This window comes from Crotalus tigris, unplaced genomic scaffold (assembly GCF_016545835.1).
Source record: "Crotalus tigris isolate CLP2741 ecotype Arizona unplaced genomic scaffold, ASM1654583v1 scf7180000019754.1282937, whole genome shotgun sequence".
NCBI lineage: Eukaryota > Metazoa > Chordata > Lepidosauria > Squamata > Viperidae > Crotalus > Crotalus tigris.
In genome coordinates, this window is record NW_024097694.1 from 113,813 (window position 1) to 130,765 (window position 16,953).

The 16,953-nt window shown below is 44.4% G+C and overlaps 1 protein-coding gene across 1 annotated transcript in view; it reads right to left on the bottom strand.

Moving 5' to 3' along the window:
- LOC120317648 (phosphoglycerate kinase) overlaps positions 1–16,592 on the bottom strand; it is a 30,017-nt gene extending 13,425 nt beyond the window's left edge. Inside the window, exons 1-7 of the mRNA XM_039364397.1 lie at positions 16,439–16,592; positions 13,087–13,137; positions 11,338–11,493; positions 11,111–11,255; positions 8,930–9,033; positions 5,380–5,499; positions 2,820–2,934 (exon numbers count right to left, since the gene is read on the bottom strand). Of these exons, the coding sequence (XP_039220331.1) occupies positions 2,820–2,934; positions 5,380–5,499; positions 8,930–9,033; positions 11,111–11,255; positions 11,338–11,493; positions 13,087–13,137; positions 16,439–16,503 (756 nt within the window). The 5' untranslated portion in view covers positions 16,504–16,592. The remainder of the gene's footprint in view (positions 1–2,819; positions 2,935–5,379; positions 5,500–8,929; positions 9,034–11,110; positions 11,256–11,337; positions 11,494–13,086; positions 13,138–16,438) is intronic.
- Positions 16,593–16,953: the final 361 nt, after the last annotated feature.

The window sequence follows — 16,953 nt, forward strand, 5'->3', positions numbered from 1 at the left end:
GGTTGTGCTATGGGTACACCTGTATCCCCCATTGTGGCAAATCTTTACATGGAAGAGGTAGAAACCAAATCCCTAAACTCATTCCTAGGAATTTCACCAACTCACTGAGACAGGTATGTGGACAATACTTAGGTCAATTTTAAAACACAGGAAGTGGAATCCTTCTCCAAACACATCAACTCTGTGGACAGATACCATCTTCACATGGGAAGATGTGAAGGAAAACTGTCTGGCTTTCCTGTGTACATTAAGGAAGACAGATGCCTTAATATTGAAGTTTACAAAAAACCAACACACACTGATCAGTATTTGCATTTGAATTCTCATCACTCACTAGAACACAAATTGGGAGTGTTCTAGCAACAAATTTTGGCTAATTACAAACTTATACTTGAAAAAATTTTTGAAGCTACTGAGATAAGTAAATCTAGACCAGTGGTTCTCAACCTTTTTAATGCCGCAACCCCCAACCGGTCGTAAGTCAAGGACTACTCAACTGGTGCAGCACCGTTTGCAGAAGGGGACTTTTGGCGGGCTCAGCAGGGCAGAGACAGCCTGGACAATTCCTATTGGCTTTTGAAAGCCAATAGAATTAGACTCTATTCAAGAGAGTCTATTCTATTGGCTTTCAAAAGCCAATAGAATAAAAGGGAGTAGCACAGCTAAGGAAAAGGAGAAAAAAAAATGGCGGACTGCGTTGTTTGGCGACCCCTGTGAAATGGTCTTTCGACCTCAAATGGGGTCCCGACCCACAGGTTGAGAACCACTGGTCTAGATTGAAAGACAAAGGCACCATCTTAAACCTACAAAATGAAACCCTGATTGCAACTAAAGAACCTACAATCCAAAAAGCAACAGAAGCGGAAGAAAGTAATAGCAAGATGGAGGGTGTTAAAGATCAACAAGTACAGCACACTGAAAACCTAGACAACCAAACAACAACCATAAAATTGGACATGGCTTTTTTCTTAAACCAGAAGAAACCTGCGGAAGAAGACCAGGCCGAATTGAAGATAAATACACTAGAGCAAACATGGAGACCTGAGCCACCAGGGCAACAATTTAACAATATTCCTCTGGAAAATTAATGACCAGATGATCTCCTTTGATTCAAATAACACGTGCAAGAATGAAGGGAGATCTACCTGATGATTTAAAGGCATTGGTATGGAAACCTGGTTGGCGTACAAAGAAAGCTAGAGTTAGATTTAAAAAATGGAGTCTTCTGATTTATGACAGAATGTCTGAACTAATGGGCTAACTAAAGGGAGATTTTGAAATGAGGGGAAATATGATTACAGATTTAAACTTTGTTGGAAAATGATAAAAAGTAAGGGATTAATTGGCTTAATATTTAGGATTTAGATTCATAAGGGAAATGAAAATTAACTATTGGAAATAGCTTCAAATTATTGTTTAGCCCAGATAATACAGATAATGGACTTGAGACAATAAAGGACATTCTATTAGTAAGTGGTGATGTATTAGGATGAGAAATAGAAAAAGTTTATGAAATAAATTAAGAATATATTTGAGTAAATAATATGTGTATCTTAGATATTATAACTTTTATGTAGTGAAATAAAGGAAATTTGGGTTACTCGAAACTTAAATACTATGGATGTTAAAAGTTAAATTGGAATACCGTAATTAAAAATTAGGTAAAATTTAAAAACAGGATATGGATATATATATAAGCAAAAAATAGATTGATAAATGTCTCAACTGAGCTTGTTATAATCAGAAATTTACTTGTTTAAATATGATATAGCAAATGTTAAGGGAAATAGAGAAGGAATTTTTGATGATGTAACCTGACGTATGAACTAAAGATTTTGTTATTGAATTATTGATTACCCAATCACCGTGCTGCTTTCTAAATACTTACATGTAAAACTGGAAAACCAATAAAATTTGTTGTTTTTTTTAAAAAGAACCCTACATCATCGGGATGAAAGTTTGCCTACCAGTAAAGAGGAAAAAGAAAAAGAACTAACACAACAAGGAATCCCTCAGAACTTGTTGCTATCCTAACTGGGCCTTCATCAAACAAAAAGATTCAGCTCCTCTAATACAGACAAGGAACAGAGTTAACAAACAAAGCAAAATTGTCATTCCATATGTTGCTGGAATATCTGAAAAGCTCAGGAGGATTTTCAACCAACATCACATACTTGTACATTTTAAGCCCAAGAATACATTAAGGCAGAAACTTATCCTTGGGGTAACACTAAGACACAAACTGAGCAATGTGGTATATGCAATACAATGCAGTGAGACGTGTGCAGATTTGTAAATTGGGGAAATAAAACAACACTTCACGAGCACATGGCACAACATAGGAGATTCAACCCATTAGGACAAGATTCCGCTGTCCATCTGCATTTGAAAGATAAGAGTCACTCTTTTGAAGATAGCAAAGTCCACATTTTGGATAGAAAGGACCATTGGTTTGAAAGAGGGGTATTTTATTTTTCCTCAAAAATCAGTCAAGTTGCCTTTTCAAAATAAAACGCAGAGGCTGAAGAAAACTATTTGCAGTGTGACTTCTGAAAGTTCCGATCTAAATTAGGAGTGTTACAGTAGCTTGGTCAAAGAAACAATATCTAGCTCTTTGGTCAAATATGAACTTATATGAAAAATGTAGATGAAGGAAAATTGTCTTGTTTAAGCATATGGCCAACAACTTACTAAATATTTAACACTGATTAACAAAGAATTGTTCCTATATATTTACTTTTCTCAACTAAAGACAACATTGCAACATACAAAGCCACTTGTCTGATATAGGCAGCTGTAGAAATTAAATAAATAAATACCTCCATATTGTTGAGTACTTTGAGGAAGGTGAAGGCCATTCCACCACCAATAATCATCTCATTGACCTTATCCAGCATGTTATTGATTAGCTGAATCTTATCCTGAACCTTAGCTCTAATAAACAGGGAGAAAAAGAAATCCAAATAGTTAAATATTTCTGTGGAATGTTTAAAATAAAAATATTTGAGACAGAAAACAGCTAATTAGACTGTAGAAACAGTATGTAAATCATGATTTCATGTTTTATTTCTAAATGGGAAAAACACATAAACTCATTTACTCTTTTGACGTATGTAAGTAAAGGTTAAAATAAAGAGAAAAGGATTACAGAGACATATCCATACATGTGTCTCTACTTGGCTCTTTCAAGTCAAAGGAGTTGAAACTGTAGTTGATTTGACACATTCATTCTCCACTCTGGTTTGAACAATCAAAATGAATTATCGCTACAAATCATTTATAATTATCCAAAATGTATTGAGGAAGGTAGACCCTAACCCTGTTGTTCCAATCCCTTTTACAGAATGGGGCAGTACTCTGGTTCTTTTGATGAAGAAACGCATTAATGGTTGGACTTTTAAAAAAGAAAAGAAAACCAAAAAAAGGATGACTCCAACTCTGCCTTTCCACAAGCTGTTAGCTGTGCTAGGCTGCCCTCTCCTGCCCAAATGTCTAATTCTGGTAACCAGCAGCTGAAGCTGCACATGGTCATTCAGCTGCAAGTGCCAAATCTGGACTAAGCAGATGTCCAAGCTCTCTGTTTCTCACAAGTAAGCTGCCTATAATAAAGCGATTCTGGAAATCTATTCCAGATAGCCAGTATTGTGGATTTCTCCAAAGTAAAATATAACCAGAAATATAACGTTATTTCCCAGCAGCAGTTCTTAATATCTCTGTGAGCAAACAGCAATAAATACCATGGTTTATGCACAATCAAAGGACTCTGTTCTATGGTCTATACTCTAGTATCTTTGATTTCTAACTACTGTGAGTTCTTTTATTTCCTCTTAATTATATTTTATTTTATACATATAGGCTTGTATTTTCTTTAAAGTTTTTATTCACACAAATTAATAGCTATTTAACTGTAACTGATCTAACATTCTATTTTGGTTTCAGTTCCACAGCTGCTATTTTGTATACTATGGTTACCAGATGAGATGATCATGGCAATGAACTGATGGACTGGATGTGCAGACAACCAGATCCAAGTGGCCAAATATGCAAAATGGTGGCTTGCTCAGAAACTGACACTGATTGTTCATGACGCCCTTTATCTAGAAAATGCCAGCACAAGATCTTTCCAGATGATACTAAGATTGCCACCAATGCTCTTAGACAAAGATAGTAAGAGCACTAGTTATTTCTGCTAGAGGAGCCTCCATGTGCCCATCCAGTGGGAGCCCCTCCACCTATTGTTCAAATGATGCTTTAGACAGAAAAGACACTCAGCCATGGATCTCCTCAGCCTTGGGAGTAGAGACTCAAATGATTCCTGCACTTCAGCTGTTCCTTGAGCCAAACTCTGCAGTGAAACGAAAACCAAGCCGAGCCAGATTCTGCTCTTTGTTGTTTTCTCTGAAACCTTCTAGAATGAAACAGGGCTTTATAGCTCAACTTCATATTGAAGTTATACACCAGAAGCCCTTTGAATGCAAGCATTTTTGAAATGGAAAATTGTATTGGTGATGTCTCCTAGGACAGGGGTCCCGGTCCATGGACTGGTACCGGGCCGCGGCATGCCAGTAACTGGTCCGCACAAACGAGCAAAGCCCCATCTGCGAGATGCAGGCAGCAGACAAAACCACGCCCCCTCCAGTCTGCGGAAAAATCTCTCTCCACAGAACCGGTCCCTGGTGCCCAAAAGGTTGGGGACCTCTGCCCTAGGAGAGCTCCTCACTCTGGAAGTGAGCTGGGTGGAAAGCAAAACACTGGGCCAAGGGCAGGAGGAGGGACTGGACTGTCCAGCATGCACTCCCCCCTTGTAGCTGTAGTGCGGGCTGTTCTGGCACTGAATTCCCTTCCTGTCAGTTTTGTGCAACTAATTTCAAAATCTGGCCCTACTTGGCAACATTGGTTTGATATTCTCTTGTCCACTGAAACATAAAATAAAATTGTGTTTATTCAACGTATTTTTATTAAATACATGTCTTTGAATTAAATATATTAATCTGCTATTTGATATATTCCTTGTAAAAAAAATTGCAACACATTTCTCTTGAACACTGTAGGAGTTGTGTGTCCAGTTATAGTATCATCCTTGCATAATGGCAAAAGTTTCAATTTACATACGGAACTGCTGAGCAGGCAGTGTATGTGCTAACTCTGCTTGAAAGGCCAAACACCTACAGAACTATTTTAATTGATCCGACTCATATACTAAGACTGGGGGTAATTTTTTTTAAAAAAAGTCACCAAAATATAACATGGCCATAAATATTAGACATTGAAAATATTTGCCTGCAGCATAAGCCCCAACAAACTAATAATTAGGGTTTTTTTCAAGTTTAAGGGAAGGAAAGCAAACCGTGTTGAAGAAAAAAGCAATTTTGTTCTTACCCTCCAAGGATTGCCAGAAAGGGGTGCTCTGGGTTCTCTAGGGCTTTGGCAAAATAATCCAGCTCTTTCTTCATTAGAAATCCAGCCGCTTTTTGAGACAGATTGACCCCAACCATGGAACTGTTACAAAAGGAGGGAAAAACATCAGTGACTTGCAGTGCGGACAAGCACCTGTGCCCATTCATGTCCTACAAAGGTAATTCAATTTTTAAAAATCTATTCAAGTCAACACCTGGGAAAGTATTCAGTTAAAGTATCAGCAAAGCCATTCAAAGCCATGGTATTTTTCCAAAGTCATCCTGATATTTTTGATTTGCAGACTCTACTGGATTAAAATCTAAGAAAATAGTCTTTCAAGAGCCTTTGTTAAATTTTTTTTTAAAAAATGTTGTTCACTATTTCCTCTACAAATCCAAATCCATACAAAAAATATTGTTTCACAAAGAGAACATTTACAATATGTATGGTAGACAGTTATGCACTCCTTGTACCTAAGATTCTTCTAGTAGCTTCTTTAATATCAAGAGCACGTCCCCAACACTTACAGAAGTCAACATTTTCTATTGACCTGAACTTCATCACTAATACAAATGATATGATAGGTTCTAAGGTTAAAGAAAATGCAACCTAACAGCTATTCTGGACAAGAGCTTCCAGGAAATATTTATGTAAAGTAGCCAGTTTGCCGCTATTGGTGGGAACCAAAGTTTTTAAAAGATTAAATTATATTATCATGGCTACAATTCGGCTTGCTTTGCAATCCTCAATCACAGCCTGACAGTAGCAATGGTGAGAGGGGATAAGCAGGGAGGTAATGGGGGGGGGAGACAAAGGAATGCAAAGAACGCTGACTGGGCGCCTGAGGCTGGGAAAAGAGTACCTTTTCCAAGCAAAACGAATACAGTGGATTGGACAGTAACTAATAACAGTGGGAAAGCCAAGGGAAAAGGGAAACTTAACTCTGTTATTTGCACCCAAAAATATCAGAATTGGCTTCGCTACTTCTGTAACAATATTGGTCTAATAAATTATACTCTTGGAGAAAAGTGATGTCTCAGGAGTATTTATTTACTGTACGAAGCAAGTGGAACAGTTGACATAGATTTTCTCAAATTTAAAGCATTCAAAATAAAAAGTTTATGTAACAAGTATTATAATAATGGTTTTCCCAATATATTGAGGTTTGTCCTAGAACAGCGGCGGCAAACCTATGGCACGCAGAGCCGTCCCTGTAGGCACGCACGCCATTTCTGGGTTCCTCCCCCTGCCCATCTCTGCGCATGCGCAATCCAGGAATGGCTGCAAGAGCTGGGTGGGGTGAGGAAACGTATAAAAGGAGCAGTTTTGGTGGAAGAGTAAGTGAAATCAGAGCCATCTCCCTTCCGCAGGGCAGCCCCATCGGCGTGACCGGAGACGGCCCCGGGACGGCCAGAAAGGAGCCCTCACCTGGTGCGGGTCCTGTCTACAGGGTGGCTCTGACGGGAGCGGCTGCTGCTGCTCTGAGCCCCTTGACTGGCCAACCACACAGAGAAGCAGGAGGCGGTGGCGGTGATCTCTGCATCACCAAGCCCGGCCGGCCGCAGATCTGGAAGCAAAGCTGTGCCGACCATCCTTGCGCTGGTGGGGGCAGTGGCGGGGGAAGGTGAGCTGTGGCAGACGCCCTCCCCTCCCCGCTCAGAGGCGCATGCGGGACAATGTGCGGCAGCAGCGGCAAAGGGTGCCCACGTGCCAGATCCTGCCCCCCCCCGCCGCCAGCGTGAGGATGGTCAGCAGAGCTTCGCTTCCTGATCTGCTGCCTGACACTATCGGCCCACACACACAGAAGCTAGCGAGCGCATTGGGGCCGACGGTGTCTACCAGTCGCCACAGCACGCTGGCTGTCCTGCATAATGGTGGACTGGCCAGAGCCCCATCGGCACGGGCGGAAATCACTCTGGGATAGCTGGAAGAAAGCCTTTGCCCGGCCTGGGCGCATCCACCCGACGGATCTGACGGGGGTGGCTTCTGCTGCTGCTGACCGGTCAGCCCTGCAGGGAAGCAGAAGGGGCAGCTGGTGCACGAATCTACTGCCTCGTCAGGCTGCTAGTGAGCAGCCGAGGCGGATCCAGACCCCCGGCTGCCCCTCCACCTCCTCCTGCTTCCCTGCATGGCTGACCGGTCAGAGCAGCAGCAGAAGCCACCCCCATCAGATCCGTTGAGTGGATGCGCCCAGGCCGGGCAAGGGCTTCCTCCCCCCCATAAATCAACGAGAAGAAAAACCTCTCTTATTACAGCTTAGTTCACAACCACAATAAGTTGCTCCTCCTGAGCAAAAGCACATGAGCTGGGCTTGCACCTCAACCTAGGTTTTTGGGTGGAGGGGGGGAAATAGCAAAAACATTAATGGGCTGCTGTGACTCGCTTCTGGTTCTGGCCGCTGCAGATGATGGAGCTGCCAGCACCAGGCAGACGAACGGGGTCCTGAGGCGGCGGTGTGTGTGTGTGTGTGTGAATCTCACTCTCTGGGCTGCGAAGCGTAGAGCAATTGGGGGTGGGGTGCAGACAACACGCAAGCAATAGAATTGAGAATGAGAAAGATGTGGGCAGAAACGGCTCCGGGACACTTGCCTCAGGGCTCCGCTCTTCTGCATGGCTGCTAGGAAAAAAATTGTCGGGAACAATGTTTTTTTTAATTATTATTATTATGGTTGTGAACTAAGCCGTAATAAGAGAGGTTTTTCTTCTCACTAATTTATGGGGGGGGGGAAGGAAGCCCTTGCCCGGCCTGGGCGCATCCACTCGACGGATCTGATGGGGGTGGCTTCTGCTGCTGCTCTGACCGGTCAGCCATGCAGGGAAGCAGGAGGAGGTGGAGGGGCAGCCGGGGGTCTGGAGCCGCCTCAGCTGCTCACTAACAGCCTGACGAGGCAGCAGATTCGTGCACCAGCTGTCCCTTCTGCTTCCCTGCAGGGCTGACCGGTCAGAGCAGCAGCAGAAGCCACCCCCGTCAGAGCCACCCTGTAGAGAGGACCCGCACCAGGTGAGGATTCCTTTCCGGCCGTCCTGGGGCTGTCTCCGCTCACGCTGATAAGGCTGCCATGATGCAGGAGGCTGTGGCTGCTGACGGACACCGGCGGCCCACATGCGCTCACTGGCCTCTGTGTGTGGGGGGGTTGATGGTGTCAGCTGCTCCAACCCCTGCCTTGCCTTGCCCCGCGGCAATTGGCACACCCGCTCTGCCTCTCGTCGCCTCACCCCACAGGATGAGCCTCCGGTCCACTGCCCCACCTGCCAGAGACCCCCCTGGATCTCCCCCAACCCTGCCTGGCCCCCACAAGCATCCCTCCCCATAAACAACATCAAGGTGGTTACACCCACCGTAGCCACGCCCACCCAGTCGGTTGTGACCACTGAGGCCACGCCCACCCAGTCAGCCACGCCCACCCAACACGCAGTGATAAATAAATGGGTTTTGGGTTGCAGTTTGAGCACTCGGTCTCTAACTGTCCTAGAAGAATGGTTAATGCCCCAAGACTTTAACTTAGGAATCAGTGTGACCACAAAGACTCACCTGTGAGCTCTATGTGCAGTTCCAAAAGCATCGTTAATGTAAATATCTCCTAATTTAGAAAGTGATGCTCTGAAAGCATCCACTTTTGCAGAATCAGCCTTGATCTGAAGAAAATAAAAAAGTCAACTGACATTCATTCTTCGAGCCCCTCCCCCCTTACCACAGCAACAAGGCTTACAAAAAAGCTCCCTAAATATAACACTGCTACGCGAAACAGTAGCAAAAGGAAAACTTTCACCAGGAAGAGGATGATGAAGTAAAAAGTACATAATAGCTATGTTACCTATTCACTTTTGGCTTTTTGACCTTGATTAAAAAAAACATTTAACTTTTAAGATGTTCCCTCTCCTAAAGACAAAGAATTTTGAGATAAACTGCATTCCCTACTGAGAATTGTACTGAAACTGATGCAGGCTCTTCCCATCTGTTATAATCAACAAAAGAACAACACTATCTTGATAGTATCTGCTCTCAAATCATTAGAGGGTTTTGAGGAGGGAAAAAAATTCTTTGAAGGTTACTCCAGCCAGCCATACTTTTTTTTTCTACAGATTTACACTTTATGTGGCAGGATGTTTCAAAATTCCAACGGGAATAACCGATGTTGCTAGGAATCAATTAAGATTATTACTCAGGCTCATCAATGTGCATGGTGCTTTAGAGAGCAGTACCTCTAAACCTGATGCCTAACAGAGCTTTAAAATCAAAACCGAAGGAGAAAAGATGGCAGCAATGGATCAAAATATAAGGAGAAAGAACCACCTCATATGAAAGAACAAGCAACAGGAAGACGTTCAAGTGGGAATTAAGATAGTCTTCAGAAATTCATGTGCACATTTTAACAGCACTATATGGGTAGCCTCTACCAATCTGCGAAAGGGCATCATACTGTACAACAGTATTTTAAATTCAAAATAGTTCAAGACGGAGGAAAACCTGAGACTTAATGGGATCAGAGATGCTAAGAAAAGAAACTGACTGGGAACAGGTTCTCTCAATGACCTTCAAGAAAATGTCAGAGGGGCAAAATGGCACGGACACCAGATGGCTGTCTGAAAAATATGTGGATCCTAGTCAAAAGTTTCTTTTGGTGCAGTATATGATATGAAAACTTCATCAAATAGAGCAGGGGTTCTTAACCTGGGCGATATTGCCCCCCCCAGAGGGCGATTTCATTTTTCAGGGGGGCGAAGGAACAAAAAGGGGGCGATGGAGTTTTGGGGACACTTTTGAGACCTTTTCGTACAGTGAATCGCTGTATATCTGTCGTACAAAAACAACAGATCGCGCTCGCTATTAGTGGATTGAATTGTGTTCTCAAAGGTTCCTCCAGCCAGCTTCAGTACAGAACGCTGTACATATGTCAATATGCATCGCTTATCTTCATGCACGTTGCGCAGCAGCCTTTACCCTTTTTATATTTCTTTTTGCGTCCTAAATTTCACTTGTAATTCAATCATTAAATGTTACTGTTTTTCTTTTCGGGCATTTCATTTTCTTGCAACTGAATTTTGCTTTCAGTGGTCATTACATTTAAGTGTCTTGAATAAATAAGATAATAATGAAATACGTGTATAAAGTGATGGGTGGCACCAAAATTTTTCAAACAGTTGAGATATGGGAAAAAGACTGGAAATAAATTATTTGCATCGATATGATGACAATTTTTAAGAAAACAAAAAAAGTGTTTGCATAATTTGAAGAATTATTGCCTATGTTGTGATTGAGAGGTTATGTTGGGGGAGGGGGCGAGGACAACTTCCTCATTGGCTCAAGGGGGCGATTCGTTCAAAAAGGTTAAGAACCACTGAAATAGAGCATTCTGTCAAACTTTTCTTAGTTATTCTTAATTTAGACTCCTCCTCCTCCTTTCATTGCTTTTATCCAAATTCCACCTCTTTTAAAGCCACAATACTATAATTTCATCCAAATAAATTTATTTATTTAATTTATACAATTTATGGGCCGCCTATCTTACCGTCTTATTATTACTCGATCAACACCTCCATTGCCCTGCCCCCCACTTGGGGGCCCAGGCCAACTGGCAGAGCCAGGTCTTGAGGCCCTTACGAAACGATGGGATGGCTGTGGCCAACCTCACATGGGACGGGGGGGAGGGGGGGAGAAGAGATGCTCCAGAGGGCAGGAGCAACAACAGATACCTGCAACTGTCAATCTCACCTTATTGCCCGAAAGATCCTTCCCTTTCCCTTCTTCTTCTACATGGAATCGGAGGTTTTCCAAGAGAATAACAGAGCCGTCTGCAGGATTGGCACAAGCGGCCTCTACCTCTGAACCCACACAATCTTTCAGGAATGTGACGTCTCTAGAGATGACCCAAGATTTAGACTCAGTTTTTGAAGCTGAAAATATTTTACAGCATTTCTATTACAGCCTTGATATCTTACCTGCAAAGCAGTGATTTGAGTTCAGCCACTACCGGTTCCAAAGAGAATTTATCAGGCATTGCAACTCCGTCAGGTCGGCCCAGATGACTCATCAATACTACAGATTTGGCTCCATTGTCCAAACAATGCTTGATGCTTGGGATCGCTGCCTTGATTCTATGAAACCAGAGGAAAAATCGGAAATATTAATTTACGATCTTCATTATAAGCACCTACAAAGGGAAGCCTCTCCTGCTGTATGGGTAAATATTTAATCCATGGGCTCTGCCAGCAATATAAGACTCTGCAGGGCATGAATAAACAAGCTTACAAACTTAGGACTGCAGCTCCATAAGTAACTGCCAGCCTGTCCATCTGTTAGGAGCCAAATTATAGGTAGTCCTCAATTTACAACCACAACTGAGGCCAAAATTTCCATTGCTAAGCAAGACAGTTGGTGAGTTTTGCCCCATGTTACAACTGTCTTGCCACTGCTGTTGTGAATCACTGCAATTGCTCACTTAGTAACATGGTTGTTAAGTGAATCTGGCTTCCCCATTGACTTTGCTCATCAGATCACAAAAGGTGATCAAATACGAGCCAGCTGATTTTTGATCACATGACTATAGGAATAACACAACAGTGGTTAAGTGTGAAAAGCGGTCATGTCACTATTTTTAGTAACTTTGAATGGCCACTAAATGAATGGTTGTAAGTTGAAGACTACCTGTGTAAACTAAAACATCTAAAGGCCACCAATCTGTGCTATATATTATACCATCACACGGTCTCTTGCCATTAACATCCTACCGACAGGATCTTCTGCAGGCTAATTTGTATATCCTGAGCTACTTGAATGACTTTGATCAGTACAATGTAATCCAGAAGTTTCAGTAATCCTGCTAGATGTAAACCATTTTGATCCTATATAAACATTATCACAAACAAGAAGAAGCCTCATATGAAGCCGGATCAATTGTTGTCAAGTCTGACAATCCTGACTGAATAAATGATCCAAGAAAATATCTAAAAGCCTGATTTGGCGATAATATGATTGATCTTAAAACTAAAATTTAAAAAAATGGACTTGCAACCCATTGGACTAAACCAGTGGTTCTCAACCTGTGGGTCGGGACCCCATTTGGGGTCGAACGACCATTTCACGGGGGTCGCCAAACAACGCAGTCCGCCATTTTTCCCCCCTTTTCCTTAGCTGTGCTACTCCCTTTTATTCTATTGGCTTTTGAAAGCCAATATAATAGACTCTCTTGAATAGAGTCTAATTCTATTGGCTTTCAAAAGCCAATAGAATTGTCCAGGCTGTCTCTGCCCTGCTGAGCCCGCCAAAAGTCCCATTCTGCAAACGGTGCTGCAAGTTGTCTGCAGCGAAGGTGAGGTGTCTGGAAGTTTCCACCCCTCCCTGCTGAGCAACTACTAAAAATGTAAGGCCAGGGGTGGGAGGCCGGTGGCCGCAGGGAGGGTTGCTGGCACGCGTGGGGCCCGGCGGGTGCCCTTGGGCTGGGCCAGCTGGTGGCCCAATCGGTGGTCGGCCTGCTCCATCTCTGCCACTTGCCAGCTACACCTCAGCCGGCGCAGGGGGCGGCACCACGCATGTGCGGCGCTCCCGGGCAGGGAAAGTCCTCGACTTACGACCAGTTGGGTAGTCCTCAACTTACGACCGGTTGGGGGTCGCGGCATTAAAAAGGTTGAGAACCACTGGACTAAACGAAACTATCTAGAACTCTTAGGAATTAAAAAAAAACTTCTTACCTTTGATTGTTGGTTATTTTGTTATTCTTCATTGGTACATTGAAATCAACCCTTAAAAAGAATATAGTAAAGTTTTACTTTTATAAGCCGACTAAAGCATTGCATTGATAGTAATAAAATTCTACAGGATTTTTTAAAAAGGCCCCTGCATCAGATTATATTTGTGTACAAAATGACCAGATACTGTATTATGCTAACCCTGCCATTTCTAGATACCTTTCTAATAAATTAAGAAAACTATCAGTAGAGTAAAAGTGTTTTAAAATAAAGGACAGGTTTTGGACAAATTATGGTCAAAGTTTAATGTACCTGTTTTTCTGTTGCAAACTCCAGATTTCTTGGCTGCTTAAAATTCTTTTATATTTGCTGTGCCTCCCTCAAATATCCACACCACCAGTCTTTCGATACATAAAGCAGAAGGTAAATATGTGGATCAGATCTACTGGCCAGTTGTTAAAAGCCATTAATTACCTCAGTCTCAGCTAGAACTGAGGACTGTTCCTGCTCTACACAACTTGGAAGTTTGGAGGAGCCTCAGAGTCCATTTTTACAAAGCAATGCTTTCTGCCTCTAAGTGGAAGCAACAGGAAATTATGTTGAACAGTATAAGCAGGAAAACACAGGTTGTAAAGTTGAATTTTGTCTTGAGCAATTGAAAAACCAATTTCAGGAGATGTCTTGGTTCTGCTCTGAATGTATGATCTCAAAAGAACAATTCCCGTATTTTCAAATACTTAAGTGAAGCAACAGATCATACCTTTTTTTCACTAATTAAATCGAGCATGTAAACACAAACAGTAACAAAAATGATTATTTGATGTAAGCATGTAGAAAAAGCCAATAATTAAAAAAACTTAAATATTAATTGATAGCAATTTAGGTATAAGTAAGATGGAGGAGCTAAACAAAGAGAAAAGGTGCTGACATCTGCCATCTGAATCAAGACTCCATTACTCCACAGGATCACAAAAATGTGAAATGGGAAACCTGGGGCTTTGTGAATCAAATTCTCAAACACTGTCAGAACAAAAGGGGAAGTACACCATATAAAAAAAGGGGGGGGGAAGGGCTTTGATCCAGACTGCAAGTCAGCAAACACTAGGTCAGTGATGGCAAACCTTTTATAGCAGGGCTTTTCAACCTTTTCACCCATTGTACCACTTTTAGGATATGGCAATATCCACCAGTCGCCTAGCAAGATGTCAAAAACTTGATGACCCTCCAAAAAGGAAAAAAGTGATGAAGTACAGGTAGTCCTTGACTTACAATAGTTCACTTAGTGACTGTTCGAAGTTACAATGGCACTGAAAAAAGTGCCCCCCAAGCCACAGTCGAGCAAGACACCTGCCTGCCCACCCGGTGGCACTCTTCCTCCTGTCCGAGATTTCACTGTTGTGAGCATTTCTGTTGAGGATTGGCAGCGGGGGTGGGGTGGGGGTGTTTGGTTTTTATTCCTCCCGTCTGCTGGGTCGTTGCAGCAGATTTTGGTCCCTTCACGTGATCCTGGGACATTGTGACCATCATAAATATGAATCAGTTGCCAAGAATCTGAATGTAAATCACAAGACCCTGGAGATGCTGCAACATTCCAGCTGATCGATGCTTCTTCTGGGCTCAGCAGAAGCTCCAAGATTAGCGCTGAGCTCTAGCTGGAGCCTGGCGTTGATCCTGGTGCTTCCACTGAGCCCTGACAGCGCTGATCCTGGCACTTCTGCCGTGCCCTGACAGCCCTGCAGCTCCAGCCATCTCTTGCTCAGGCTTGTGCGGTGCTGCCACCGGTTCAGCTCATTCCCCTCCCCCGGTATTACTTTTTTAGGATGGTCGCGTACCACCTGCCAGGTGCCAATGTACGACAGGTGGTACCCATACCACTGGTTGAAAAGCCTTGTTTTAGAGACCCAAAACCGGCCCGCCCCCGCAGATTACCCAGGCAGCAGTGCAGAGCCATGGCGGCCACGCCCTCCCCCTGCACCCCTATCTACACATGATGGGGCGCGAGGGCATGTGCTTGGCTGCGCTGCTCCACATGGGGGAGCCTCTCCTCTGGGCAGACTGTTGGTGAAGACAGAGGTTGGGGGGGAGGCGGGGCTGGGGCAACAGCATGCATGCCCACAGAGAGGGCTTCTTTCGCCACCACTGCACTAGGTATTAGCTGAAATCATTTTGTGAAAGAACAAAATGAATTATGTCAATGCATATTGTCCCTGGGACAAAATGTTTTTTAAAGACAAAAAATGACTCATCAGAGGTTAATTTATGATCTGTACTGAGGGTAATTAAAGCAGGTTCCAGAAAGATAAAAAGTCCTGCCACCCAAGCCACTTTCAGCTATGTGTTAGAAGGGGCTGTTGTGTGCTCAGATATTGTTAAACTGCAACTCCTAGCAGGCAGTGGTTGCCTGTTCAATACTGAGGGATGTTGGCAGTTAAACCGCAAAATCTGGCAGCATATCCATTTTATATGTAGGGAACATCCAGCCATCAAGGCAACGAAAATATTGATGTGGATGTAAATTCAGAGAGTCTTCTCTCTTTACGTAAAAGACAAAACATCTTGAGTTGGGAAATGGCTTCAAGAGAATAACGGTAGAATGCAAAATCCTAGCTAGTCCTCAATGACCTTCAGAAAATGTTTCATTTATTTTAAGGCCTTAGTCTTAAAACTATTTAAAACATCACCTGCATATCATATGAAACAGCATAGTTGTAATAGTACCCTAGTTGTTTTTCTTTCCAGGAGCAGATTTAAGCAGTTAGTGCTTCGTCTCAGCCCTATTTCGCTAACGAGACCCTCAATTTCCAATTGCAGATGGATCCTTATCTATATTAATTAAATCTGGGGCAAGAGACTAGCCTTCCGCATTTCCCCTTTAGCTTTGACCTGCACAGACTCCCGCAGTTCTGCCACTTAGAATCTTGCACGTCGATCAAGCCCCGAAGGAAGAGCCCCCCTCCCCCCCGGGCCTGGCAGGACCGGTTTCTTTAGCTCCTTATCGGGCCGCCCCTCCCTCAGCAGCGCAGCGAGCCCCCTTTTAGGAGGGAGGTGCTTACTGCAAACTCCGGCCGTTAATCAGCTGTACTGTAGGAAACGGGCTCGTGATTACTTTCCTCCTTGGCGCTTCTGAAGGCCTTTCCACGCGTGACTCGCCCCCGCCGCTCTCTTCGCCGCCCCGCAGGTCCCCCGGGGGCTGGGGGGGCCCTTCAAGGCTCGGCTGCGGGGCACGAGGCCAGCGCGGCCCCTCAAACCTGCTCGGTGCCGCTGCGGCGCTCCGAAAGGAAGCGGCGCCCTCCCGGGTCAGTGCAGCCCCGCGGATCCCCGCCACAGCCCCCGCCCGCGCAGCGAAGGGGTTCACCTCATGACGACGCGCTTGCCCTTCACGTCGACCTTATCGAGGGTGAGCTTGTGGGAGAGCAACATCGCGGCGGCTCCGGGAAAGCGAGCGAGCGAGCGAGCGAGCGACCTCCGGCCGGGGAGCGAGCGCGGCAGAGAAAGAGGCCGGGCGCTGCGGGGCTCTCGGCAAGGTGGGGAGGCCACGCCCCTTCTTCGGCTGCCTCCGGGTAGGCTGACCCGCCTCCCGGGTTTCGCGCGATTAGCTGTGCAGGGCCGTCAATCCCGGCAGGGGCCGCATGGCCGAGTCGGAAAGTCACGTTTCGCCTTCAAGAGCTCCGGCCCCCGCCTTGCGCCCGCCTTCTGCCGAGTCTGGATTGGTCGCCGTAACATCGCTCAGGGCGTCGCTTTGCGTGTTGCGGTTGGACGGTTTCCTCGCGCGGTCGGGCTTCTTTCGGAGGTCGTCGGCGGGGAAGTTTCGCGCCCTCGCGTGGCTGCGTTGGGGTCCCCGGCAGGGCAGGCTCCTCCCCCCTCCCTTGT